Source organism: Heptranchias perlo, chromosome 11, assembly GCF_035084215.1.
Source record: "Heptranchias perlo isolate sHepPer1 chromosome 11, sHepPer1.hap1, whole genome shotgun sequence".
In the NCBI taxonomy this organism is placed as follows: Eukaryota; Metazoa; Chordata; class Chondrichthyes; order Hexanchiformes; family Hexanchidae; genus Heptranchias; species Heptranchias perlo.
Window position 1 is genome coordinate 26,275,402 of NC_090335.1, and position 26,443 is coordinate 26,301,844.

The following is a 26,443-nucleotide window of genomic DNA, read 5'->3' on the forward strand; positions in this document are numbered from 1 at the left end:
ATAGAGATGAGGTGCTTCACTATTGGGAGAGAGGTGGACTTGGAGTTTCTCATATGCATCCTAGCAGTTTGCTAAGCACATTCGTGGGCCAGGAATACTTGATAGAGATGGTAAAATTGGTAGGGCACGGTGAAGCTAACCTCAAAGTATGCTCAACAGTTCATACTCTCAGATACCACAGTATTGGCGTTGTTGTCAATATTGATTGGCACCTGTATTGGTGAAGTCTTGTGTTACACTTGTGGTATGGAAGGTAAATTTGAGAGAGTTATTTTCAAATTGTGATTTAAATGTAGCTTCCCAAACACACTCATTGTGATTAATAAACTGTACCATTTCCTTTCTGGTTTCAAGTTAAAACTTCATGTGTATATTACCCAAGGTTATTTTGTAGAGACTGCTTTCAACCACAGGGACTTTTGGTGCACATATGACTGTCTTTTTACAGTTGACTGACCCGCTATGTTTCCTGCCATAATTGGGAGTGAATCTGTATTTGCAAACAGTTTTTTCAGTTTAAATCATTCCTGTTGGCTGTGTGTGAATGAATTAAATGTTTACTTGATGTCCTTAAAGTGAGAATATGTATGTATCTGTGTGTGTGTGTCTGTATCCGGAAGTACAAGGCTATTGTGAATTTTACGCTTTATTCTAAATATTGAAATACTAATTATTAGTTCATTTCATTTGTAAGAGACACCATTATTGGTTTGGTAGAAGTATACCTTCAGGCACATAAAATCCATCTTCCCCCTTTGGGAAGAGGGACCGAAATCCAGGAGAGTATTAAAAGAAAATAAAGAACTTGCATTTATATAGTGCCTTTCACAATCTCAGGACATCCCAAAGCATTTTACAGCTAATTAAGTACATTTGAAGTGCAGTCACTGTTGTAATGTAGGGAAATGCAGCAGCCAATTTTGCGCATAGCAGAGTTCTACAAACGGCAGTGAGATAATGTCCAGATAATCTGTTTTTTAATGATGTTGGTTGAGGGATAAATATTGGCCAGGACACCAGGAGAACTCTCCTGCTCTTCTTTGAAAAGTGGGAGCTTTTCCGTTCACCTGAGAGGGCAGACGAGTCCTTGGTTTAACGTCTCATCCGAAAGACAGCACTTCCGACAGTGCAACACTCCCTCAGTACTCAGCCTAGCTTATGTTCTTAGATCTCTGGAGTGGGAATTGTACCACAGTCATCTGACTCAGCAGGGAGAGTGCCACCACTGACCCGAGCCTGAAGCCTCAATATGCAATTTCTTACAGAGAGGGGAAATGTATGTTGTGTGGAAAATTGCATTAATGGTGTGGTAATAATGCAGATCTGTATTAATCTTCAAAGACTAATTATAAAAAAGGGTAAACTGAGACACCCCTGGAGATAACATTACTTCTGGGCAGACTTGTACACATTATGTCTATCTGAGTATTTGAGTGCCTGACCTTCTCCTGCCTCCTGGTAATTTCAGGTACAGTGACAGCTATGAGCAGGAGAAGAATTTCTTGCAAGGATCTTGGTCGTGGAGACTGCGAAGGCTGGTTATGGAAGAAAAAGGATGCCAAGAGCTATTTTTCACAGAAGTGGAAAAAGTACTGGGTTGTATTGAAGGATGTCTCGCTGTACTGGTACATGAATGAAGAAGTAAGATCAGATTTAAACATGCTTACTATGAATGTATATGTCTCTAGTGTATGAGTTCAGGTCTCAGCGCACAGGATTAAATGTTTTCAAAAAAAATGTTTTAAAAAGGAAAGAACTTGCATTCATACAGCACCTTTCACGACCTCAGGACGTCCCAATGCACTTTACAGCCAATTAAGTACTTTTTGAAGTGTAAAAAAAACTGAGTGATTGAAAATTCTCAGCAATGTAAACTGTTAAAGGAGTCAGCTCAGCAGGGATTTTGCCTCAAGTAAGAAAATATTAGTCCAGACATGCAGCCTTTTTCACACAACTGTACAGACCATTCTAAAGAGGGGAAGCTAATGTATAATTGGTTTGTGAGTCTGCTGCAGTTTTTCTTCAAAAGGTATCTTTTTCTAAATTGCCTGATAGTACAGGAGGTCAGTGAACTAACTTAGTGTGTCAGAGTAGGTGACGGTACAGGAGGTTAGTGAACTAACTTACTGTGTCACAGAGTAGGTGACGGTACAGGAGGCTAGTGAACTAACTTACTGTGTCACAGAGTAGGTGACGGTACAGGAGGTTAGTGAACTAACTTACTGTGTCACAGAGTAGGTGACGGTACAGGAGGCTAGTGAACTCACTTACTGTGTCACAGAGTAGGTGACGGTACAGGAGGTTAGTGAACTAACTTACTGTGTCACAGAGTAGGTGATGGTACAGGAGGTTAGTGAACTAACTTAGTGTGTCAGAGTTGGTGACAGTACAGGAGGTTAGTGAACTAACTTAGTATGGTAGGGCGTTGGGCAGAGTTATAGAACAAGGGATCTGGGAGTACAGGTTCATAGCTCCTTGAAAGTGGAGTCACAGGTGGATAGGGTGGTGAAGAAGGCATTCAGCATGCTTGGTTTCATTGGTCAGAACATTGAATGCAGGAGTTGGGATGTCTTGTTGAAGTTGTACAAGACATTAGTAAGGCCACACTTGGAATACTGTGTACAGTTCTGGTCACCCTATTATAGAAAGGATATTATTAAACTGGAAAGAGTGCAGAAAAGATTTACTAGGATGCTACCGGGACTTGATGGTTTGACTTATAGGGAGAGGTTGGATAGACTGAGACTTTTTTCCCTGGAGAGTAGGAGGTTTAGGGGTGATCTTATAGAAGTCTATTAAATAATGAGGGACATAGATAGGGTAGATAGTCAAAATCTTTTCCCAAAGGTAGGGGAGTCTATAACGAGGGGGCATAGATTGAAGGTGAGAGGGGAGAGATACAAAAGGGTCCAGAGGGGCAATTTTTTCACTCAAAGGGTGGTGAGTGTCTGGAACGAGCTGCCAGAGGCAGTAGTAGAGGCGGATACAATTTTGTCTTTTAAAAAGCATTTGGACAGTTACATGGGTAAGATGGGTATAGAGGGATATGGGCCAAGTGCAGGCAATTGGGACTAGCTTAGTGGTATAAACTGGTCGACATGGACATGTTGGGCCGAAGGGCCTGTTTCCATGTTGTAAACTTCTATGATTCTATGTCACACAGTAGGTGGAGTCAGCTTGGCATCTGAGTTTCCCCACATGGTTAAGTTCATGACTTTAGCTTGAATCAGCTGGGGAGGAGATGAGTGGAAGTAAGAAGCTTTCGCCATGAGGAGGAGTGAAAGGAAGTCAGATCAGAGCATAGACCCTGTCAATGCACTCTGTAATCTACAATATTGTCCGGTTGTAGAGTAACTTTAGCAAGGACTTTGAGCAGGTCACTGCCCACTCTACCAACCTACGGTGCACATTTCTCACAGGGGAGTTAACGGGAGGAAAGAAATGCATGAATAAGAAGAAAGCTTTTTGTAAAATAAAATCAAGCAGTGAATATCATTCTTTGAAAGTAATTGTCTGAGAGGATCCATTTATGATTTATGTTTATTTTTGCAATGTAACTAGTGCTTGCAGAGCTCTAGTATTTGCACACTTCAGAGTGAATTCTGGGAATTTGTAAAGCTATGGGATTCGATTTTGAAACAAAAGTGGGGGTGCGTTGGGGGCAGGGGAGGGGGGGCAAAGAAAATCGTGTTTTCCAGGAGCGGGCAGAAATCCTGGCTCCAACACGCTTAAGAACGCGCACAAACCAGAGTCATTTGTGTGGGAAGTCCTGCCAGCAATTGAAGCCGGTGGGACGATATTTAAAGCAGCAATTGAAGTTTTTAAACTAGTTAAAAAAATCCAAAAATGCAATTAGCTGTGAAGGCAAGCGATTTCAACGCTGCCTCAACGTGTTTCCTGTGCTGCATGAAGAACACCATGGGAAATGAATCGTGTTTCAGCCGGCAGCCATTTGGACATTTAAATCCCTGTTTGACAGATAAGATGAGTTATTGCCGCAGGGCACTCAGTTCTCGCAGACAAACTTTTGGCTGGGACTTCTTTGTGTTTAGACTGAGAATTCTTGGTTCACAATCAGAATTGTTCTGTTTACACATATTTACCAACTTTTTGGACCCCCTCAAACCGACACCATCAGGATGGGGGGGGGGGGGGGGGGCAGCGCGATGGCTGCATTCACCAGTACATCTGAGGACGAGAAACATCACCATCCTCGCCAGGCACGGCGTGCACTTACGCCACTTGCAGCTCCACATCACAGAGGTGCGCCACAGGCACCAGCACGAGAGCAGAGAGGGGAACATCAGAGGGACAGATGTTGCAGGAGGCACTACCCTGGTCAGAGGGTCTACAGACCGAGGCTGAGTTTCCTGGACCTTTCAGAGGAGCAGTGCATATGGAGGCTGAGAATGAGTTACCAGACATCTGCAGCCTCCTTCATGCCAAGCTGCTCCCGGCTGGGCCTGGCAGCATCTCATTACCCGTCGCTGTTAAAGTGACCACTGCCCTCAATTTCTTCGCCTCATTGGCTTCATTCTAGGATGCCACCGGTGACATCACCGGGGTCTCTTAGTCATCTGCACACAAGTGCATAAGGCAGGTCATCGACGGTTTGTTTTGCAGGGCCTCGCACTACGTCAACTTCTGCAATCATCATTGAGGAGGAGCAGCAGGAGGAGGAGGACGACAAACTCACGGGCACAGCAGCGGCTCACCTGGCTGCTTGTGAGGCCAGGGAGTCACTCATATGTGAACAGTTCTCGTAAGATCAGAAAGTGAGAAGAGTCCAGTCCTCTCACAACCAGGAAAGACCAGCGCCAACACCAGCCACCCCCCACCCCCCCGCACAAAACAGTCCTGCAACTACACATACACCCACTGTGAAGTGACCCACTGGATGGCATCAAGTGTCACCGTTCATGATGAAGCACATGAAAGGGCATTATCACAAAAGCCAGTCAAGAATGGGCAAGACGTGGCAGTAGTGGTGAGAATGATAACATTTAATGTGACTTCAACAAAAAACAAATATAAATGAAAAACATGACAGTCTGTCAGACACCCTTGTGCATACCCTTCGTGATCACAAATCCTTAGTCTTTCTCTTTCTACCACTTCTACATGGTGCATCCCCTGTGGCTGCAGCAGAGGTATTGGCAGGTTGTTCATGTCCATGGTCGGTCTGCCGAGATGTTTTGGGCCTATGCCCTCTGGGTTTTGGAGCCTGTGAGGGTCCCTCCAACGACTGCTCCACTCGGCCACCTGGAGAGGAGGCAGCATTGCGGGTACTGGTTGAGAGGGAGGCAACGGGTGAGATGTGGGAGCGCTTTGAGTGGCGTCCCCACTTCCATGTTCCCTTTCACCATCATCCCTCTCCTGGACCAGGCCCACATCACTGCTACGACCCTGCTGGAGAACAGTTTGGAGGAGATGTATGATGCCTTGGAAGGCCAGTTGTAAAGTTTCTGTCTGCCTGTTTAAGGCGGCAGAATGTTGTTCACCGTGAGTCCGAACGGCCGTTGTCAGGACCTGAATGGACTCATTTTTGAGCCGTGCCTGAAGCTCAACGGAGGCTGGCCTTCTCTCCATCGCAGACATTCCCAACACTTACCTGCGACACTATCTCAGACATTTCAGCAGTTACCTGCGACATTATCTCCTACAGTTCCTCACGTACCTGTGCCACCATTCCACTAATGCAGGAGTTGGACTCCTCCAACCTCTACACTATTGTGGAGAGTGCGCGTGGCACCTGTTCCAGTACCTCGCAAATGTGCTGCTGTCCCTCGATCATTCTCCTTTTAAAGGATGGCCCCCGGGGTTCAGCGTCTGTGTCCAGCTGAGCAGAGCCTGGAGAGGAGTGCTCCCACCGACACGGACTCTCCACAGCTGTCCCTGCCACCAGTGTCTGCTCGTGCTCACTTTTGTGTGGTGACTCACCAGGTGCCAACCCAACTAACTGACTATTAGGACCTACCGAGTATGTGGTGCATGGCTCGCTCAGATGTGACGGTGCGAACCTCAGAGGCCAGGAGCTCCTCTGAGGAATCGCCTCTCCCGTCACCGCAGTCGTTGAAGGGCCTGTAAGTGAACAGAAGGCAATACTAAGCATCATCACAGATGTGTCATGTTGCGATGAGCACACTGAGGTGTTCAACATGCCAATCATTGTTAACATCAATTCATGTTGTGTGTGATGAATGTTAAAGTTGTGTCACCAGACGTTTGTGGAGTGCCAGTCTCAGCGTCCCCGACGGACAGGCACTCGAGGGTGCGGCTGATCTCCAGGGCCGCCTCCTCCTCTGTCTCTGTGAGGACTGCTATTTGTTGTGGCCCCCCTCCAGTCCTCACCCTCTTGCGTGCATTTTGCGCTCTCTTCTAGAAGGGGAGAAAGTACAGATGTGTAAGTGAGTGATGATGAAGTGGCCAGCCGATTGATGCATTGGTTTGGGTGAGGCTGACCGTGAAAGAGATGCATCAGAGGGTGAGTATGCGACAGAGACATCACATTGGATCAGGATTGGAGTGAGTGGTAGTGGTGGGGTCACAAATGGGGAGGTGAGGAAGTGCCCAGGAAGTGAAGGTAAGTTGAGGATGACCCTTAAGTGGGTGTGAGGAGTGATGTGGTGGAGTAGTCTTGGCAGTGCAGAATGAGTTGGGGGGAGCGGTGATGTGGAACACGGAATGCAGGAGAATCAGTAAGTGTACTCACTTTTGCTGACCTAGTTAGGTCATTGAAACGCTTCCTGCACTGGACCCAGGTGCGGGATATGTTTCTCCTGCTGGTGACCTCCTCTGCCACCTCGAGCCAGGCCTTCTTGGTGGCAGAGTCAGGGCACTTCCTCCTGTCGGCCGGGTAAAATAGTTCCCTCCTCCTCCTCCAGGAAGGGACAGAAGGTATGGAGTAAAAGGTAAAGTGTTAAAAAAGGAAAAAGCAAGAACTAAGTGTCACAAAACATATTTGAAAGTTCTTTATCTGAATGCACGTAGCACAAATAACTACGTATGGGTATGATCTTGTGGCCATTACAGAAACATGGCTGCAAGGTGACAACGACTGGGAATTAAATATGCCAGGGTATTTAACAATCAGGAAGGACAGGCAGGAAGGAAGGGGAGGTGGGGTGGCTATGTTAATAAAGGAAGGAATCACTGTAACACTGAGAAATGATATTGGGACAAAGGATCAGGATAATGAAACAGTTTGGGTAGAGATAAGGAATAATAAGGGGAAAAAAACACTAGTGGGCGTAGTACATAGGCCTCCTAATAGTTGCAACTCTGCTAGAAGAAGTATTAATCAGGAAATAGTCGGGGCATGTAATAAGGGAACAGCTATAATTATGGGGGATTTCAACTATCATATTAACTGGACAAATCAAATTGGGCAGGGCAGCCTTGAGGAAGAGTTTATTGAGTGTATTGGGGATGGATTTCTTGAGCAGTATGTAACTGATCCTAAAAGGGGGCAAGCAACCTTGGACCTGGGCCTGTGTAATGAGCCAGGATTAATTAATAATGTCCTAGTTAAGGATCCCCTTGGAATGAGTGACCATAACATGGTTACATTCCATAACCAATTAGAGGGTGAGAAGGTTGGTTCTCAAACAAGCGTACTGAGCTTGAATAAAGGAGACTATGATGGTATGAGAGTGGAATTGATTAAAGTGGACTGGGAAAATAGATTAAAGGGTAAGACGGTACATGAACAGTGGTGTTCATTTAAGGAGTTATTTTACAACTTTCAAAAAAAAAATATTCCACTGAGGAAAAAAGGGTGTAAAAGAAATGACAGCCATCCATGGCTAAGTAAAGAAATTAAGGATAGTATCCGACTAAAAACAAGGACATATAAGGTAGCCAAACTTAGTGGGAGGATAGAAGATTGGGAAGTCTTCAAAAGACAGCAAAAAGTAACGAAAGGATTGATTAAGAAAGGGAAGATGGATTATGAAAATAAATTAGCAAAAAATATAAAAACAGATAGCAAGAGTTTCTATAGTTATAGAAAAAGAAAAAGGGTGGCTCAGGCAAAGGTAGGTCCCTTAGAGGATGAGACCGGGAAATTAATGGTGGGAAACATGGAGATGGCAAAAATGCTGAACAAATATTTTGTTTCAGTCTTTACGGTAGAGGACACTAAGAATATCCCAACACTGGACAAACAGGGGGCTCTACGGGGGGAGGAGCTAAATACGATTAAAATCACTAAGGAATTGGTACTCAGTAAATTAATGGGACTCAAGGCGGATAAATCCCCTGGACCTGATGGCTTACATCCTAGGGTCTTGAGGGAAGTGGCAGTAGGGATTGTGGATGCTTTGGTAATAATTTTCCAAAATTCTCTGGACTTGGCAAAGGTCCCGGCAGATTGGAAAACTGCTAATGTAACACCCTTATTTAAAAAGGGTAGTAGGCAGAAGGCTGGAAATTATGGACCAGTTAGCCTAACATCTGTGGTGGGTAAAATATTGGAGTCGATTATTAAGGAGACAGTAACGGAACATTTAGATAAACATAATTTAATAGGACAAAGTCAGCATGGCTTTATGAAGGGGAAGTCATGTCTTACAAATTTGCTTGAGTTCTTTGAGGACATAACGTACAGGGTGGATAAAGGGGAACCAGTGGACGTAATGTATTTAGACTTCCAGAAGGCATTCGACAAGGTGCCACATAAAAGATTATTGCTCAAGATAAAGAATCACTGGATTGGGGGTAATATTCTGGCATGGGTGGAGGATTGGTTATCTAACAGGAAGCAGAGAGTTGGGATAAATGGTTCATTCTCGGACTGGCAACCAGTAGCCAGTGGTGTTCCGCAGGGGTCGGTGCTGGGTCCCCAACTCTTTACAATCTATATTAACGATTTGGAGGAGGGGACCGAGTGTAACATATCAAAGTTTGCAGATGATACAAAGATGGGAGGGAAAGTAGAGAGTGAGGAGGACATAAAAAACCTACAAGGGGATATAGACAGGCTGGGTGAGTGGGCGGAGATTTGGCAGATGCAATACAATATTGGAAAATGTGAGGTTATGCACTTTGGCAGGAAAAATCAGAGAGCAAGTTATTATCTTAATGGCAAGAAACTGGAAAGTACTGCAGTACAAAGGGATCTGGGGGTCCTAGTGCAAGAAAATCAAAAAGTTAGTATGCAGGTGCAGCAGGTGATCAAGAAGGCCAACAGAATGTTGGCTTTTATTGCTAGGGGGATAGAATATAAAAACAGGGAGGTATTGCTGCAGTTATATAAGGTATTGGTGAGACCGCACCTGGAATATTGCATACAGTTTTGGTGTCCATACTTAAGAAAAGACATACTTGCTCTCGAGGCAGTACAAAGAAGGTTCACTCGGTTAATCCCGAGGATGAGGGGGCGGACATATGAGGAGAGGTTGAGTAGATTGGGACTCTACTCATTGGAGTTCAGAAGAATGAGAGGCAATCGGGGCTTGATCGGGTGGATGCGGTAAGGATGTTCCCAAGGATGGGTGAAACTAGAACTAAGGGGCATAATCTTAGAATAAGGGGCTGCTCTTTCAAAACTGAGATGAGGAGAAACTTCTTCACTCAGAGGGTAGGAGGTCTGTGGAATTTGCTGCCCCTGGAAGCTGTGGAAGCTCCATCATTAAATAAATTTAAAACAGAAATCAACAGTTTCCTAGAAGTAAAGGGAATTAGCGGTTACGGGGAACGGGCAGGAAATTGGACATGAATTTAGATTTGAGGTTAGGATCAGATCAGCCATGATCTTATTGAATGGCGGAGCAGGCTCGAGGGGCCAATTGGCCTACTCCTGCTCCTATTTCTTATGTTCTCATCCCGGCCATTAGCACCTGAAGTGATGCTGAATCTTGGAGCAGCCTTGCCCCTGTGCTGCTCCATTGGGTCTTCTTGCTCTTTGCTCCAGCAAAATCCATTGGAGCAATGGCCCTTTAAATCTAGACGCTCCAGCTGACAGCCTGTCATGCAGGTGCGCAGTCTGCCCGCTGCACAACTTTTGGACAACAAACCCAGAAACAAGATTAATGGCACCAATTAAGTCGCAATCTCGTGGGGAATGGTAAGTTTTTATTCTTCGAGTTTGCCGCACGCCCATTGACACCCCCTGCTGCCATCCCGCCGCCCTTTTAAAATCGAGCCCACATTGTGTAATTTTTAGAAAGCTGGAAGCACTGATGGATTGCTATTGTTCTTACTTTGCAAAACCAGTACTTTCCACACAACTTATTTTGCTAATATTTTGGGGGTAATTTGCTACAGCAAAACCACATAACATAGTAGTAGTGTATATATATATATAGAGAGAGAGAGAGTCTACCATATGAGGCACTGTAAGTTTTTTTTCTGTTATTCTCAATTTCTAGAAGACTTAAACCTATAGTATTTGGTGCAGTTGTCAGTCATTGCATTTTCAATCCTTAAAAGTGTGCATGAACATCATTGCAACTTCGTGGCTCACGTGAAAACTAAGTAACTATATGTATTTATGTTTAGCGCTCTCATTTTTTGCTTCATTCCTCTCAGTATGGTAAAACATAAATAAATGTGGTACAGTTACCATTTGCAGCATATTCTATTGAAGTTAGATGTTGCCAAATCTGGAACTTAATTGGAAAAATGAATGGGATATATTTTCCTCTAATAAAAAGAAAAACACTGCGCATGTTGGAAATTGGAAACACACAGAAAATGCTGGAAATGTACAGCAGGCCAGCCAGCATCGGTAAAGAAAAGACTGGTTAACATTTTATTTACTTGTTTGTCAAAGGGAAGGTCACTTTTTATTCATGATCAATTCTTCTGCTAACATTAGCAAACTGAGGAAATTATTTCCCAGTACCACTAATGATTTGCCATTTAGGAGTGCTTAGCTTCCAACCTAAAGTTTGTATATTTTCATTTGGATTGATTCTACCTGCTCAAACCACTTGCGTTATTTTGGACTCAATGCAATAACAGCATTGTAAAAACACTTTTCAAAAAATATACTTAATGCATTGAACATTTGAGTCATTGATTCAGAAATGAAAAATTATGCAGCAAAAAATGTTCAACTAGGTTTTTTGATTTTCCTCAGGATGAGAAGGCTGAGGGATTTATCTGCCTGTCTGAATTCAAAATTGACAGAGCAAGTGAATGTCGGAAAAAGTAGTAAGTATTATGGCAGTGATGGTCTGTTGATCCCTTTAATCTTTGACTTTACAGGAAGGAAATTAATTCAATATGATCTGCTATTCAGGGAGTAATGTTGGTTATACGTCCCCATGTTCATTTTACACTACGAGATTAATAACTATACATTCTTTGAGTTTTGCAAATGAATTGATGCATTTTTTTTGTTTTAAAAATACTATATTAAGACTTCCCTCCCGGTTGCTGCCTCCGGCCAATTTCTAGGCCATGCCATCCGGTTTATCTGATCCAGTCTCTCATACTGTGGTCAGAATTTCCTGTACACAGATTTTTTTCCCTCTGTTTCCTTCCCTGTATTTTCTGCCGTTTTCCTAGCCTATTTGGTTATGTACATGAGTACAAACAAAGAAAAATATGAGATTACCTTAGATGAAGCAGCAGGTTCAAAAGTTATTGAAAAGTATTGTCCTTACTTAAGTGTGTAAATATGTAAATTCTGTGGCCACAAAAGGCAAATCAAATTTAACACAAATTCTGCATTATTTTACGATAATTTTTATAAACTCAGTGCTACAGTATGTTAATTTCCTAACACACCACACCATCAGCAAATGCTCTCACTCTCCAAAAACTGATCGTGTTCTGTATTAATATAGTCCACTTTAATCTCTGATAAAATGTATTGTCCAGTTCCAGGATTTTAGACCATTTGAAATACCCAAATTGTAACTAGGAAAATAAGTCAGAAATGTCAAAGTATATTATTGAATTGCAGATTTCTTTTAAGGCAATTATTTTTTTATATTTTATAAAGTAAGAGACCCAAAATCAATCTAAAACAAGGTTCTGAAAATATCTCAGGCTTTAGCTGATGTTTATATTTTGTTCGAGCTTCTCATTTTTTGTTTGACACCATCAGAAACCATGATCAGATTAGTTTGTCAGCTTTGCTCGGTTGATAAACCCTTGTCTTGAGTTAGAAGGTCATGAGGCCAACCTTCAGGACTTGATTGTATAAGCTGTTTTTATAAAGCGCTAGTGGCTCCCAACGTGCAGTTTTCACAGAACTGGGTTAACCACAAAGTAAACTTGCCAGTTTTGCTAAGGCAAGCTGCCTGGGAGACCTGATTTAAAACAAACAGGTCCTGCTGCTGGAAGCTGGCAGCACTAGTGTGGCATATAACCCAACATAAAAGTAGCTATAATGTAGGCTGACAGACCAGTGCAGTACCAAAAGGGTGCTGCATTTCAGAGATGCTGCCTTTCAGATGAGACATTAAACAAAGGTCCCATCTGTATGTTCTGGTTCAGTTGAGTATTAAAGATTCCATTTGAAGAAAAGCATGGAGCACCCCCAATGCCCTGGCTAACATTCCTCCCTCAACCAGCACCACTAAAAACAGATTGACTAGTAATTTATCTTTTTGCTGCTTGTGGGGTCTTGCTGTACTCCTATTTCCAGTCGTTTCACAGGAACTGTCATTGCACTTCAAAGTAATTCATTGTATATGAAGCACCTTGAGACATTTCTGAGAGATATGTCAAGAGAGAATATAAGTGCAAATCTTTCTTCAGTTTTTTCAGTCTCGTGACACAATTCCAGGTATCCATTTTTGTAAACAGTTTATGCTTTGCTCCCGTAATATAGTAAAATAAATCACAATGTCACTGCAATTACAATCACGTGGTACATCAGCATTGCAGTTTTATCATTTTTCAAGATTTGACCGCAGAAGCATTCCGTCCATCCATTGCAGTTCTTGAAGCACCCACAAAAAATGTCAGCAAAAGTGGAATCGAGTGTGCTTCAAGTGTAGGAAAACCAAGGGCTCAGATGATGATGATGATGTCAGTATTAATGATTTTGTTTATGTCATCTGACCTCCTTGATGCTTTATTGGTTCATAACACACTCTAAAGTAAGTGTTGTATCCCACAGATAATATAGTAATGATTCTGTAACATTTTTAACTGTTTACCCAAATGATCATTCTTAATATGTGGGCTGGACAGTCAGAGTCAGCAGGCTATTTGACTGGCGGCATGACGGCAGACCCTATCCTGACCCTACCCTAACCCCACCCACATGTTCCAATAGAACTTAATGGATAGCAATCAGGAGATGGAATCCTGGTTGTTTTTAATTTTTCCCCTCTTTAGCCCTGGGGTACAAAAAGCAGGGCTTGACAAAAACGTGCAGTTTTGTGGGACAGGCTGGATAGACCAGTAGGTCTTTTCCTCTCTGTCATTTTCCATATGTTACCCTGCAGGGAGAAATTATTTAATATCAACCATTAATGATGCTTTTTCAACAGCTGAGAGTAGTTGAATATTTTTATGTAGAAATAATCTACGAGAGCTTGTGGTTTTTATTGTGTGCATCTCTCTCTCTTTAACAGCGCATTCAAAGCATGCCATCCCAAGATTAAAAGCTTTTACTTTGCAGCGGATAATATGGATGATATGAACAGGTACGTACGAAATGCAACAAGGTAGTTCAGTGTAGCTGAAGAGGTTAATTGGTGCAATGATCAAGAACTTGTGTTTACAGCTGTTACAAGTGTTTATAGGACCATTTTCTCTCTCGGCAGATTCCCATAGTGAACTTGGTCCTCTACACTCCAGAAATGGTATTCTTACCAGTAATCTGCTCTTGGCAGAGTAGCATGACCCAAAGGTTGACAATTACCCTATTTAAAGTAATTTGTTTACTGGATTAAACATAAGGAGTAGTTTCACAAAACTGCATGAAGCCTCGGCCAGTGAGAGCGCGATTTCTTAAAATTATCCTAATGGTTTTATGCCACAATGTCACACTCGCTCTGGGATAGTGGATAGTAAGTACAGATCAGAGTTTTCACAAGCTACACCCACTATATTTATTTGCAATTAAATGCAAATATGAAGCATTCAACATTTGACAGAAACATAAATACAACAAGAACATTTTGCAATGAGTTAATTACCCCCATAAGAAACTTATTTGTATCGAAACCGAATGTCTCCCTTCTCCTGGCTATTGGCTTTCTTTTATCACTTTTCGTATCGGTGAAATATCTTGCTCGAGCAGGGAGTTAGAAGTGAGTCTCTGTCTGATGTGTCAGAAGAAGTTGCAAGAACTGCAATATTTTCTTAGCATCCTGTTTTTAACAGGTTACCTGTTAACCTATTACTAGATTACCAGGTTACCAGATAAATGTAATAAATAAATACAAATGCCATGACCAAAAATATGTATACATGTGAAAGTGTGATACCAGATCAAGTTTATACCATCCCATCAAGAATACTAAGGGCCAGTACAGAAGTGTCCCAACATTAACAACATATAAACAATTAACTTAGGAACATGGGAACAGGAGTAGGCCATTCAGCCCCTTGAACCTGCTCTGCCATCCAATTAGATCTGTACCTCAACTGTATTTACATTTCATAGCTGCATATCCCTTGATACCCTTACCTAACAAAAATCCATCAATCTCAGTCTTGAAAACTCCAACTATCACAGCATCCACAGCCTTTCAGGCAAGAGAATTCCAGATTTCTTCTACCCTATGTGTGGAAAAAGTGCTTCCTGAGTTCACTCCTAAATGGCCTAGTTTGAATTTTAAGATCATGACCCTTGTTCTTGATTCACCATCAGATGAAATAGTTTCTCTGTATCTACCCAATCGAATCGTTTCAACATTTTAAACACCTCAATCAGATCACCCCTCAATCTCCTATACTCTGTATGTTGACTCTGATGGGGCTTTTACTAAGACTGAGAAGCCAAGTTTATGCAACCTGTCCTCAAAATTTAACCCTCTAAGCCATGGTATCATTCTGGTGAATCTGCGCTGCACCCCTTCCAAGGCCAATATACCCTTCCTGAGATGTGGCGCCCAAAACCGAACACAGTACTCCAGATAGGGTCTGACCAAGGCTCTATACAACTAAAGCATAACTTCCTCCCCTTTATAATCCAGCCCCCTTGAGACTAACTATTTCACAGGAAATGCCTACCATTTACAGTGACGCAGCTGTGAGCAATTTAAATCAGCAAACAAATCTAATCCAGGATCAAAGGATCAATAACCATCGTCAGGACTCTGGTTAAAAATTAAATTGACAAAATCCACACATTTTTAACGGTAACAAAAACAAATTGTGTAGTAAGTGTAATTGTAAACCTTTAATAGATTTAACCTCAAATATCATCATAGTGAAATGAAATTATTGCATAAATTTGAAGACTGGCGACGTTCTCATCAAAATTTATTCAGGCTGTTGACTCTGATGGGGCTTTTACTAAGAGTGAGAATGTTTGCAATGAAAGCCAACCCATTGCTTTAAGTGACTATTCTTTCTGTGTTACAATTGCATACAGTAATTAAAACACTGACATTTTCTTCAGCGTACTCCTGGTGATGATGGTACGCTAGTTTGTGTTCATGGTAGGAGGGGGAAACATGGGCAGCTTTCACCCATCATCTCATGCTCAGTTACAGAACAACATTTCCAAATTGTAAAACTAGTTCATTGTTTATACTAGTTCACACTTCTTTATGCCTATTTTTACATTCCAGCGCATGTTAATGAGATTGACAAGAAATGTGGGTATAAAAGGACATCAGCAAAATGGGCGTATGAATGGGTGTAATTTCAGGTGTAACTTCCCAATTACGCCACCACGTGAAATTGCACCCCAAAGAATGCACACTATTAGGCTTAGAATTTAATGGAAAGTTTCAGCGTGACGACAGCATCAGAGCATCATTGCACTGTTTTTTTTTCCCACGGAAATTTGCATGTAACTGTTTCACACTGAAACATCGGTACACGCGAATTTCCTCGATCATTTGCGCTGTTTCCGAGATAAGTCTGTCGAAACCCTCTGCTGCTCCTGTACATGGACTCGCTGGCATAGATGTATCCCCAAAATTGCATTTTCAGGTGCATGTAGAAATGAGAGGCTAAGCCAGAAATAGCTGCACTCCAGTAGGCCGAATGGTAAGATGTCAGGGAACTTAACTGGACGCTGTGAGTTCAAACCCAAATTTAACTGAGGTCACACTTCCTTCCCCTCATTATGCAAGTTTTGGTGGTTCTTGCCAGACTACTAAATAATGCAGCACTGCTGCGAGGAAGCATCTGAATGCTCCATTTCACACTACATACATATACAAGTTTCCTGATTTTACATACAAAGTCCACTAAACAGCAATACAGACACATGGGGCTCGATTTTAGGATCGTGTTTCCGGCGGGTTCCCAGCGGGGTGGCCCCGAAAATCCCGATATCCGGTCACGTAACCGGATCGCGACGAAATCCCGGCCACTTCCGGGTACCGCGCTGACGTGCGGGGCTGCGCGCGCAAGCCCCGCTGGTGGGAATCCCGCAGGCAATTAAAGCCAGCGGGGTTCCACTTGAGAGTACTTACCTTGCTCGTTGTGGTCAGTTAATGAGCTGAAGCAGCTGTCAAAAGAGGAAGTGTGGGATTTTCGGTTCAAGGCAGTGAGTTTCCCACACTGGGGGAAACAGTCTCCCTCCAACCAGGCGTGTTGCAGCCAGCAGCCTGTGGCAGGTGCCAAGGTGCGCTCCACGGGGGAGAGCCCTCACCCACGCAGGAGGCCACCGCGTCACATAGGGCAACCCCTGCCCTCCACCACCCCCCGCCAAGCCAGAGGACAGACCGACACGAAACCGCAGCCCCAGTCCGAGGAACCACACACCTACCCTGCACAACCCCTCAGACCAACACCTGCCAGTTGGGTGGTGTGTGGAGACCCTCGGAGGACAAAGAGCATGACCAGCACCAGCAGCCTCGCAGTCCACACCGTCCGCCGCAGAGACGTGGATCCCCCCAACACGGTGTTGTTGCACGCCCACCTGCACAGCAGGAGGGAGGGCTACCGCAGAGAGAGACGCGTCGCAGAGGGCACTACCCTCGCCACAGGGTCCACAGACCGAGGCGCAGCTCCCCGGACCTCTCCGAGCAGCAGTGCAGAGGGAGGCGCAGATTCGCTCGACATGTAGTTGTGGAGATCTGCAGCCTCTTTCATGCCGAGCTGCTCCTGGCTGGCCCCAGCACCAACTGCTTACCTGTCGCTGGCAAAGTCACCACTGCCCTCCACACCTTCTCCTCCGCATCCTTCCAGGGTGCAGCCGGCTACACCGCCGATGTCTCTCAGTCGTCTGCGCGGACGAGCCCTGCAAATACACCTGCACCTACTCTGCAGTAACACGATGGGTGGCATCAGTGGTGGGTCCTCATAGTGATACCCAGGAGCGGGCATTATTGGACACAGCGGTCAGGATTCGCGGAGACATGGCAGTGGTGGTGTCAATATAATGTGTGCTGTTTGTTGCTCTGAAATTCAATATGGGTAACACCCATGACAAACCCTCAGACACCCTTGTGCACCCCCTTCATGCTGACGAGACGTTTGCCTTACGCTGCCTACTGCACATATGTGATGCATGCCCTGTGGCTGCAGCACAGGTGGTGGCAGGTTGAGTGAGGCTGGCCGTGAGGGAGATGCACGAGAGGGTGAGAATGGGATGGAGCAATGAGATTGTATGAGGATTGGGTTGCGTGTTAGTGGCAGGGTGAGTACTGGCGAGGTGAGTAGGTGGAGGTAAGATGAGGATGGGGTGTGAGTGGGTATGAAGGGTGATGTGACAGAATAGTGTTGGCGGTGCCGAAGGAGATGTGGGGTGGGGGCAGTGTTGTGGCAGATGGAGTGTAGGGGAAAGACTTTGTGTTCTCACTGCGGCTGACCTACTGCGGTCATTGCAGCGCCTCCTGCACTGTATGCAGGTGGGCGATATGTTGGTGGCGCAGGTGACCCCCTCTGCCACCTCGAGCCAGGCCTTCTTGGTGGCAGAGGCAGACCGCTTCCTCCCGCCCGCCGGGGGGAAGATCTGTGTCCTCCCCCTCCTCCTCACCCCATCTGATGATACCTGGGGTGAGGCATCATTAAACTGGGAGCAGCCTTCCCCCTGGGCTGCTCCATGCTGCAATTTGTCCCATTGGTTGCAGCATCTGTCAGTGGAGGACTGCCCCTTTAACTAGAGAGCCTCCAGCTGACAGATCGTGCTGCGCATGCGCAGCCCGACCGACGCGCAGGCCAGCGCTGTGGACCCCGGAGGAGCAGGTAATTGATTCCTATTAGTGTGTTGCCTGCTGCGATCGCGTGGGCAACCCACTAATTTCGCCGAGCGTGTTGACCACGCTCCCGGAGGACCACCCGCTGGGAACCCGCAGGCCTGCTAAATTCGAGCCCATGCAGTCAGTCTTTATTTTCTGAGGGGAATACACCATTTTTAAAAATGCATCTATAGATGTAACACAAATCGGCAACAATTGGTGACACTACATTTACGCCAGTTTTTACGTTCCGGCATAGGCAAATAAGCTCCGCAGGAATTTTCAGCGTAAGTTCTTGTCTACAAGATCGGCGCAGAAACCGGCATAAATTTTAATGTAATTTCTGCATATGCACAATCCAGATAATTTGAGGCCTATGTCTCCTGTTCATTTTGAAAATGGACAATATCATCTTAGTCCATTCTGTACAGGCTAAAGTATTGATCAAACTTATTTACAATTAAGAGGACATTCACAAAACAAAAAGAATGCAGACAAAATATTAAATAACACAATACCTGTATAAGGGAATTGACACAGTACACAAGGGGTTAACCTACCCTTCAGGTGTAAGACTCTGATAAAAGTCAAACAGTACAGCAAATTATATTTTTGGTTTTTCATACAGTTTCTTAGAACTTAATGGTTTCTTTGGATAAATCAGATAAACTGATCTTTCTGATTGAGATACCACACATGAATCATAGAATCATAGAAAATTTATGGCACAGAAGGCGGCCATTCGGCCCACCGTGTCCACGCCGGCCGAAACCCACTTTCCAGCACTTGGTCCGTAGCCCTGTAGATCACGGCACTTCAGGTGTGCATCCAGGTGCTTTTTAAATGAGTTGAGGGTTTCTGCCTCTACCACCCTTTCAGGCAGTGAGTTCCAGACCCACCACCCCCGGGTGAAAACATTTTTCCTCAGCTTCCCCTCTAATCCTTTTACCAATCATTTTAAATCTATGCCCGCTGGTTATTGACCTCTCTGTTAAGGGAAATAGATCCTTTCAATCCATTCTATCTAGGGCCCTCATAATTTTGTACATCCCAATTAAATCACCCCTCAGCCTCCTCTGTTCCAAAGAGAACAACCTCAGCCTATCCAATCTTTCCTCACAGCTAAAATTCTCCAGTCCTGGCAACATCCTCGTAAATCCCCTCTGTACCCTCTGTAGTGCAATTACATCCTTCCTGTAATGTGGTGACCAGAACTGTACACAGTACTCAAGCTGTGGCCTAACCAGTGTTTTATACAGTTCCAGCATAACTTCCCTGCTCTTATATTCTATGCCTCGGCTAATAAAGGAAAGTATTCCATATGCCTTCTTAACCATCTTATCTACCTGTCTTGCTACGTACAGGGATCTGTGGACATGCACTCCAAGGTCCCTCAATTCCTCTACACCTCTCTGTATCCTCCCATTTATTGTGTATTCCCTTGTCTTGTTTGCCCTCCCCAAATGCATTATCTCACACTTCTCTGGATTGAATTCCATTTGCCACTTTTCTGCCCTCCTGACCGGTCCATTGATATCTTACTGCAGTCTACAGTTTTCCTCCTCACTATCAACCACATGGCCAATTTTTGTATCATCCGCAAACTTCTTAATCATGCCCCCGACATTTAAGTCCATATCATTAATATATATCACGAAAAGCAAGGGACCTAGTACTGAGCCCTGTGGAACCCCACTGGAAACAGCCTTCCAGTCACAAAAGCACCCGTCGACCATTACCCTTTGCTTCCTGCCACTGAGCCAATTTTGGATCCAACTTGCCACTCTCCCTTGGATCCCATGGGCTTGTACTTTTTTGACCAATCTGCCATATGGCACCTTGTCAAAAGCCTTGCTAAAATCCATATAGACTACATCAAGTGCACCCATCGACCCTCCTTGTTACCTCCTCAAAAAATTCAATCAAATTAGTCAGACATGACCTTCCCTTAACAAATCCATGCTGTCTATCCTTGATTACTCCGTGCCTTTCTAAATGACGGTTTATCCTGTCCCTCAAAATTGATTCCAATAATTTGCCCACCACCGAGGTTGGACTGACTGGCCTGTAATTACTCGGTCTATCCCTTGCTCCCTTTTTAAACAATGGTACAATGTTAGCAGTCCTCCAATCCTCCTGCACCGCGCCTGTATCCAGTGAGGATCAGAAAATGATGGTCAGAGCCTCCGATATTTCCTCCCTTGCTTCTTTTAACAGCCTGGGATACATTTCATCTGGCCCTGGTGATTTATCTACTTTCAAAGATGCTAATCCCCTTAATACTTCCTCTCTCACTAAGTTTATCCCATCAAATATTTCACACTCCTCCTCCTTAACAACAATGTCTGCATCGTCCCTCTCTTTTGTGAAAACAGACGCAAAGTACTCATTAAGAACAATACCAACATCCTCTGCCTCCACACACAGGTTACTTTTTTGGTCTCTAATCGGCCCTACTCTTTCCTTAGTTATCCTCTTGCTCTTAATGTATTTATAAGACATCTTTGGGTTTTCCTTGATTTTGCTTGCCAATATTTTTTCATGCCCTCTCTTTGCTTTCTTAATCTTTTTAATTTCACCCCTGCACTTTTTATACTCCTCTAGGCTTTCTGTCATATTGAGTTCTCGGTGTCTGACATAAGCATTCCTTTTTTGCCTTATCTTACCCTGTATGCTCCTTGTCATCCAGGGGGCTCTAGATTTGGCAGTCCCACCCTTTTTCTTTGTGGGAACATGTTTACTCTGAACTCCTTGAATCTTCCTCTTGAATGCCTCCCACTGCTCTGACATTGACTTACCTTCAAGTAGCTGTTTCCAGTCCACTTTTGCTCAATCACTTCGCTTAGTAAAATTGACCTTTCCCCAATTTAGAACTTTAACTCCTGTTCTATCTTTGTCCTTTTCCATAACTATGCTAAAACTAACTGAATTATGATCACTACCACCAAAATGCTCTCCCACTGATATTCCTTCCACCTGTCCAGCTTCATTTCCTAAAACTAGTTCCTAAATCCAGAACTGCCCCCTCTCTTGTTGGGCTTGCTACGTACTGGCTAAGAAAGTTTTCCTGAATGCAATTTAAGAATTTTGCGCCCTCTATACCATTCATACTGTTTGTGTCCCAGTTAATATTAGGGTAGTTCAAATCCCCTATTACTACCCTATTGTTTTTGCACTTCTCAGAAATTTACCTACATATTTGCTCTTCTATCTCCCTCTGACTGTTTGGAGGTCCATAGGACACTCCCAGTAGTGTGACTGCCCCCTTTTTTGTTCCTTAGCTCAACCCATATGGCCTCATTTGATGATCCTTCTAACATATCATCCCTCCTCACAGCTGTAATTGTTTCTTTAACCAAAATTGCCACCCCCGCTCCCACCTTTTTTAATCCCCTTCTCTATCTCATCTGAAAACCTTGTAACCAGGAACATTGAGCTGCCATTCCTGCCCCTCTTTAAGCCATGTTTCTGTAATAGTTAAGATATCGTACTGCCACGTGTCTATCTGTGCCCTCAGCTCATCTGCCTTATTCACTATACTCCTTGCGTTGAGGTATATACCATTAAGCACTGCCATTCTCCTTTGCTGTTCATTTTCTAACCTTTGTTTCCTCTGCCTTCCTATGTCACTTACTAATTTTCTGCCTTCTATCTCCAGTTCTGATTCTGTCCCATCTGAATCTACAGGTTCCCATCCCCCTGCCAAGCTAGTTTAAACCCTCCCCAATAGCACTAGCAAACCTCCCCGCAAGGATGTTGATCCCGGGTCCTGTTGAGGTGCAACCTGTCCGGCCTGTACAGGTCCCACCTCCCTCAGAACTGGTCCCAATGCCCCAGGAATCTAAAGCCCTCCCTCCTACACCATCTCTCCAGCCACGCATTTATCTGCTCTATCCTCCTATTTCTATACTCACTAACACGTGGCACTGGGAGTAATCCGGAGACCTTTGAGTTCCTGCTTCTTACTCTCTTTCCTAACTCCTTAAAATCTTCCTGCAGGACCTCATCCCTCTTTCTACCTATGTCGTTGGTACCGATATGGAACATGACCTCTGGCTGTTCACCCTCCCCCTCCAGAATGTTCTGCAGCCGCTCAGTGACATCCTTGACCCTGGCACCAGGGAGGCAACATACCATCCTAGACTCACGTCTGCAGCCACAGAAACGCCTGTCTGCTCCCCTAATTATAGAATCCACTATTGCTCTGCTGACTTTTCTCCTCCCTCCCTCTGCAGCTGAGCCACCCATGGTGCTATGGTCTTGGTTCTGGCTGCACTTCTCAGAGGAACCCTCTCCCCCACCAGTATTCAGAACTGAACACTGGTTAGAGAGTGAGATACACTCAGGGCACTCCTGCACTACCTGCCTGGTCCTCCTTGTCTGTCTGGCGGTCACCCAGTCCCTCTCTACCTGCACTCTTAAGCTGTGGGGTGACCACCTCCTGAAACGTGCTATCCACGTAGCTCTCAATCTCACGGGTGCACTGCAGTGACGCCAGCTGCAGCTCCAGCTCCAAAATCCTGAGCTCGAGTTCTTCCAGCTGACGATACTTCCTGCACCTGTGGTTGTCCAGGACACGGGAAGCGTCCTGGAGTTCCCACATGGCACAAGATGTGCATTCGGCGGGTCTGAGCTGCCCTGCCATGCCTTGGTTTATTAGATTATTAACTAAACTTAGCTCATCTGATCTAAGATAAGCTAAGTTTAGTTAATAATCTAAACTTAGCTCATCTCAGCTGATCCTGCACTCCTGACTCCCTCCTTTTTATGGGCCAATCCTCTGCTTCGCCGCCTCAGAAGTACATGAGTCCCAAATATACACAGCGTTCACTGCATTACAAATGGCTATTTGGCCTCTACTCCCAGAACTGCTGACCATTGAAAAATTCTCATATCTCATACAGTTTAATTCAATTGAAGGCAATGCCGCCAATCAATCCTGATCAAAGGATCAATTCTTTGGACACCGGCAACAACAAACCAAAGGACCCAATAACTCCTATAATCTATATAGAATACAATTCAATTCACACCCAATTCAAAGGACCTTTATCTTAACTAATACTCGTTTAAAAGGAACCTAGCCCATTTAACTTCATTTCTTGCAGCCTGACTGACTCTGGTCTGCAATTTTGAAACCGAGCTGCAGTTGCTTTAAAATATGGTTTAGTTATACAAGCCTGTGATGACAAAAATTCTGTTTTTGTCATGTTAACTTTTAGGGTTAGCATTGACACTGATTTTTGAAGACTTGTTTTATTTCTCCAAATAAGTAGTCAAAGCACTTTAAAAGAAAGCTTGGGACAGTTCCAGTTAGAGGTAGCCTTACCAAAAAAATTCACAATGCCTTTACGCAGAAGTTGACTGTGTGAAGTCATTATGTTACTGATGCCATATGCATGATTTAGGAGAATAGAAATTGTACATTTGAAAGATATGTAGGTGATATTAATGAAGACACTGGGTGTGACTCGACAAGTATTTCATTCTTGTCTGAAATCTTTGTCAAAGTAAATGCCTACTAGAGATTTCTGTATAGAAGAAAGACAATTATTATAGTACCTAGTACCTTTGAGAACGACTGTTGTATTTCTAATGCAAAATGAAATAATGTAACTGGATCATTTAATCTGTCTCAAGACTGTGAGAACTATTCTGGGAGCTGTACATCTTTCTGCTATTTTGCTTTATGATAATCAGGGTCATAACAGTAAACGTTTTCTACAATTTCACTTTAGAATTGGGAGAATATTTTTAGAACTGAAAAGTCCATTTGGTACTTGAAAATTTAATCCAGCTGTGTGTATTTTTAGCTTTTTTTTAGTTGTATGCAGAAAGGTAATTGCTACCTCCTCATTCTTCAACGACTTAATTCAGCCATTGTAAGCACAATAGCAGTGAAGAATTTACTAATGCTCGTTCGATATGGTACCTTAAATAAGTAAGTGAAACTGACGATATATTTCAAGTGGCAAAGTTGTGAATGTGTTGTGCAGTCAGTCCCATAAGCTGTACAAACGTAGGGGGAAAAATTGGATAGGGGCCGTTTTTGGGCGTAGGTAGCATGATGTGCTATTACCCCGCGACCAACGAACCCTGCCCAGGCAGGACGCAAGTTTCGGCCCAACCGAGGACTCACCTGCAATCAGCAATCCATTCCAGGCCTTGCATGTGGAATCAGTGCAATTCACACTTTCCACCACAAGGGGAGCTCAATCTCTTAAAGGGAGGGTGTTTCTTAGAACTCTCTTAAAGGTAGCTGGTACCTGTTATTTGCTGAAAATAACAGTCTACTGTCTGCATGGAGTCTGAACAGAGATCAGACATCGCACACGTAAAACACAGATGCAGGTCCCATCCCTATGTTTACACACTGATGAGTTAATAGAAACATAGAAAATAGGAGCAGGAGTAGGCCATTCAGCCCTCCGAGCCTGCTCCGCCATTCAATATGATCATGGCTGATCCTCTATATCAATACCATATTCCCGCTCTCTCCCCATACCCCTTGATGCCTTTTGTGTCTAGAAATCTATCTAGCTCCTTCTTAAATATATTCAGTGGCTTGGCCTCCACAGCCTTCTGTGGTAGAGAATTCCACAGGCTCACCACCCTCTGAGTGAAGAAATTTCTCCTCATCTCAGTCCTAAATGCCCTACCCCGTATCATGAGACTGTGACCTCTCGTTCTGGACCCCCCAGCCAGAGGAAACATTGGGCTCTATTTTAGCACCCGCAATCGTTCCTGGCGGGGGGGGGGGGCTACGAAAATCGGCGATTCCCAGGGCGGGTCGGGAGCCCGGCTCTAACCCGCCCCATTTCCGGGTTCCCCACTGATGCGCTGATATCGTGCGCAGCCCCCACATGTGGGACTCCCACCGGCAATTAAAGCCGGCAGGGTGCCACTTAAGCTATTTATTTTGGTATTTCAGGTCATTTACAGACCTGATTAATGTGATATTTTAGGAGGGTTGGGATTTTACAAACAACTGGGACTGTTTCCCGTACTGGGGGAAACACTCCCAGTTCAAATGGACGTGCTGCAGCTATCAGCCTGTAGCAGCTGCAAAGGTCCATTTGACAGTTGGTCGGGGGGGAGACCCTCACTCATTGCAGGAGGCCACTCTGTCACTTTGGACAAAGTTTGGCCTCCACCACCCTCCTCCTAACAACAAAATTCACCAACTTGCACACTTACCCGGTGTCCGGACACATTTACCTACCTTGCGGACCCCCTCAGATGTACATTTTCCAGATGGGGGCCACCGTAGCTGCAGTCATGACCTCCTCGGAGGACGAACAGCATCACCAGCCTCGCCGGCCACGCCATCTACCTCTGACACGTGGAGCTCCACAACACAGTGCTGTGACACATCCACCTGCACAGCAGGAGGGAGGGCAACCACAGAGAGAGATGCGTCGCAGAGGGCACTACCCTCGCCACAGGGTCCACAGACCGAGGCTCAGCTTCCTGGACCTCTCTGAGCAGCAGTGCACACGGAGGCTCAGAGTCACTCGACATGTAGTCGTGGACATCTGCAGCCTCCTTCATGCCGAACTGCTCCCGGCTGGCCCGAGCACCATCTTCTTACCTGTCGCTGTCAAAGTCACCACTGCCCTCAACAACTTCTCCTCCGCATCCTTCCAGGGTGCCACTGGGACATCGCCGACGTCTCTCAGTTGTCTGCACAAAAGAGCCCTGCAAATACACCTACACCCACTCTGCAGTGACACAATGGGTGGCATCAGGTGTGGGTCTTCATTGTGATCCTCAGGAAAGGGCATTATTGCACAAACCAGACAAGAATCGCAAAGACGTGACAGTAGTGGTGCCAATATGTAATGTGAGTTGCTCAGAAATTAAATACAAGTAAAAACCATGACAAACCCTCAAACACCCTTGTGCATCCCCTTCATGCTCACGACACGTTTGCCTTGCACTGCTTACTGCAGTGATGCATGCCCTGTGGCTGCAGCACAGGTAGTGGCAGGTTGAGTGAGGCTGACTGTGAAAGAGATGCATGAGAGGGTGGGTATGAGATAGAGCCATGAGATTGTATGAGGATTGGGTTGAGTACTGGCGAGGTGAGTAAGTGCAGGTAAGATGAGGATGAGGTTTGAGTGGGTGTGAGGGGTGATGTGACAGAGTAGTGTTGACAGTGCAGAAGGAGA

At 44.6% G+C, this 26,443-nt stretch overlaps 1 protein-coding gene across 1 annotated transcript in view; it reads left to right on the top strand.

Annotated features, from left to right (window-relative positions):
- Positions 1-26,443, top strand: part of cnksr2a (connector enhancer of kinase suppressor of Ras 2a) — a 514,839-nt gene that overhangs the window by 388,600 nt on the left and 99,796 nt on the right. The window contains exons 16-18 of the mRNA XM_067992723.1: positions 1,469-1,641; positions 11,084-11,157; positions 13,539-13,610. Coding sequence (XP_067848824.1) covers positions 1,469-1,641; positions 11,084-11,157; positions 13,539-13,610 — 319 coding nt within the window. The remainder of the gene's footprint in view (positions 1-1,468; positions 1,642-11,083; positions 11,158-13,538; positions 13,611-26,443) is intronic.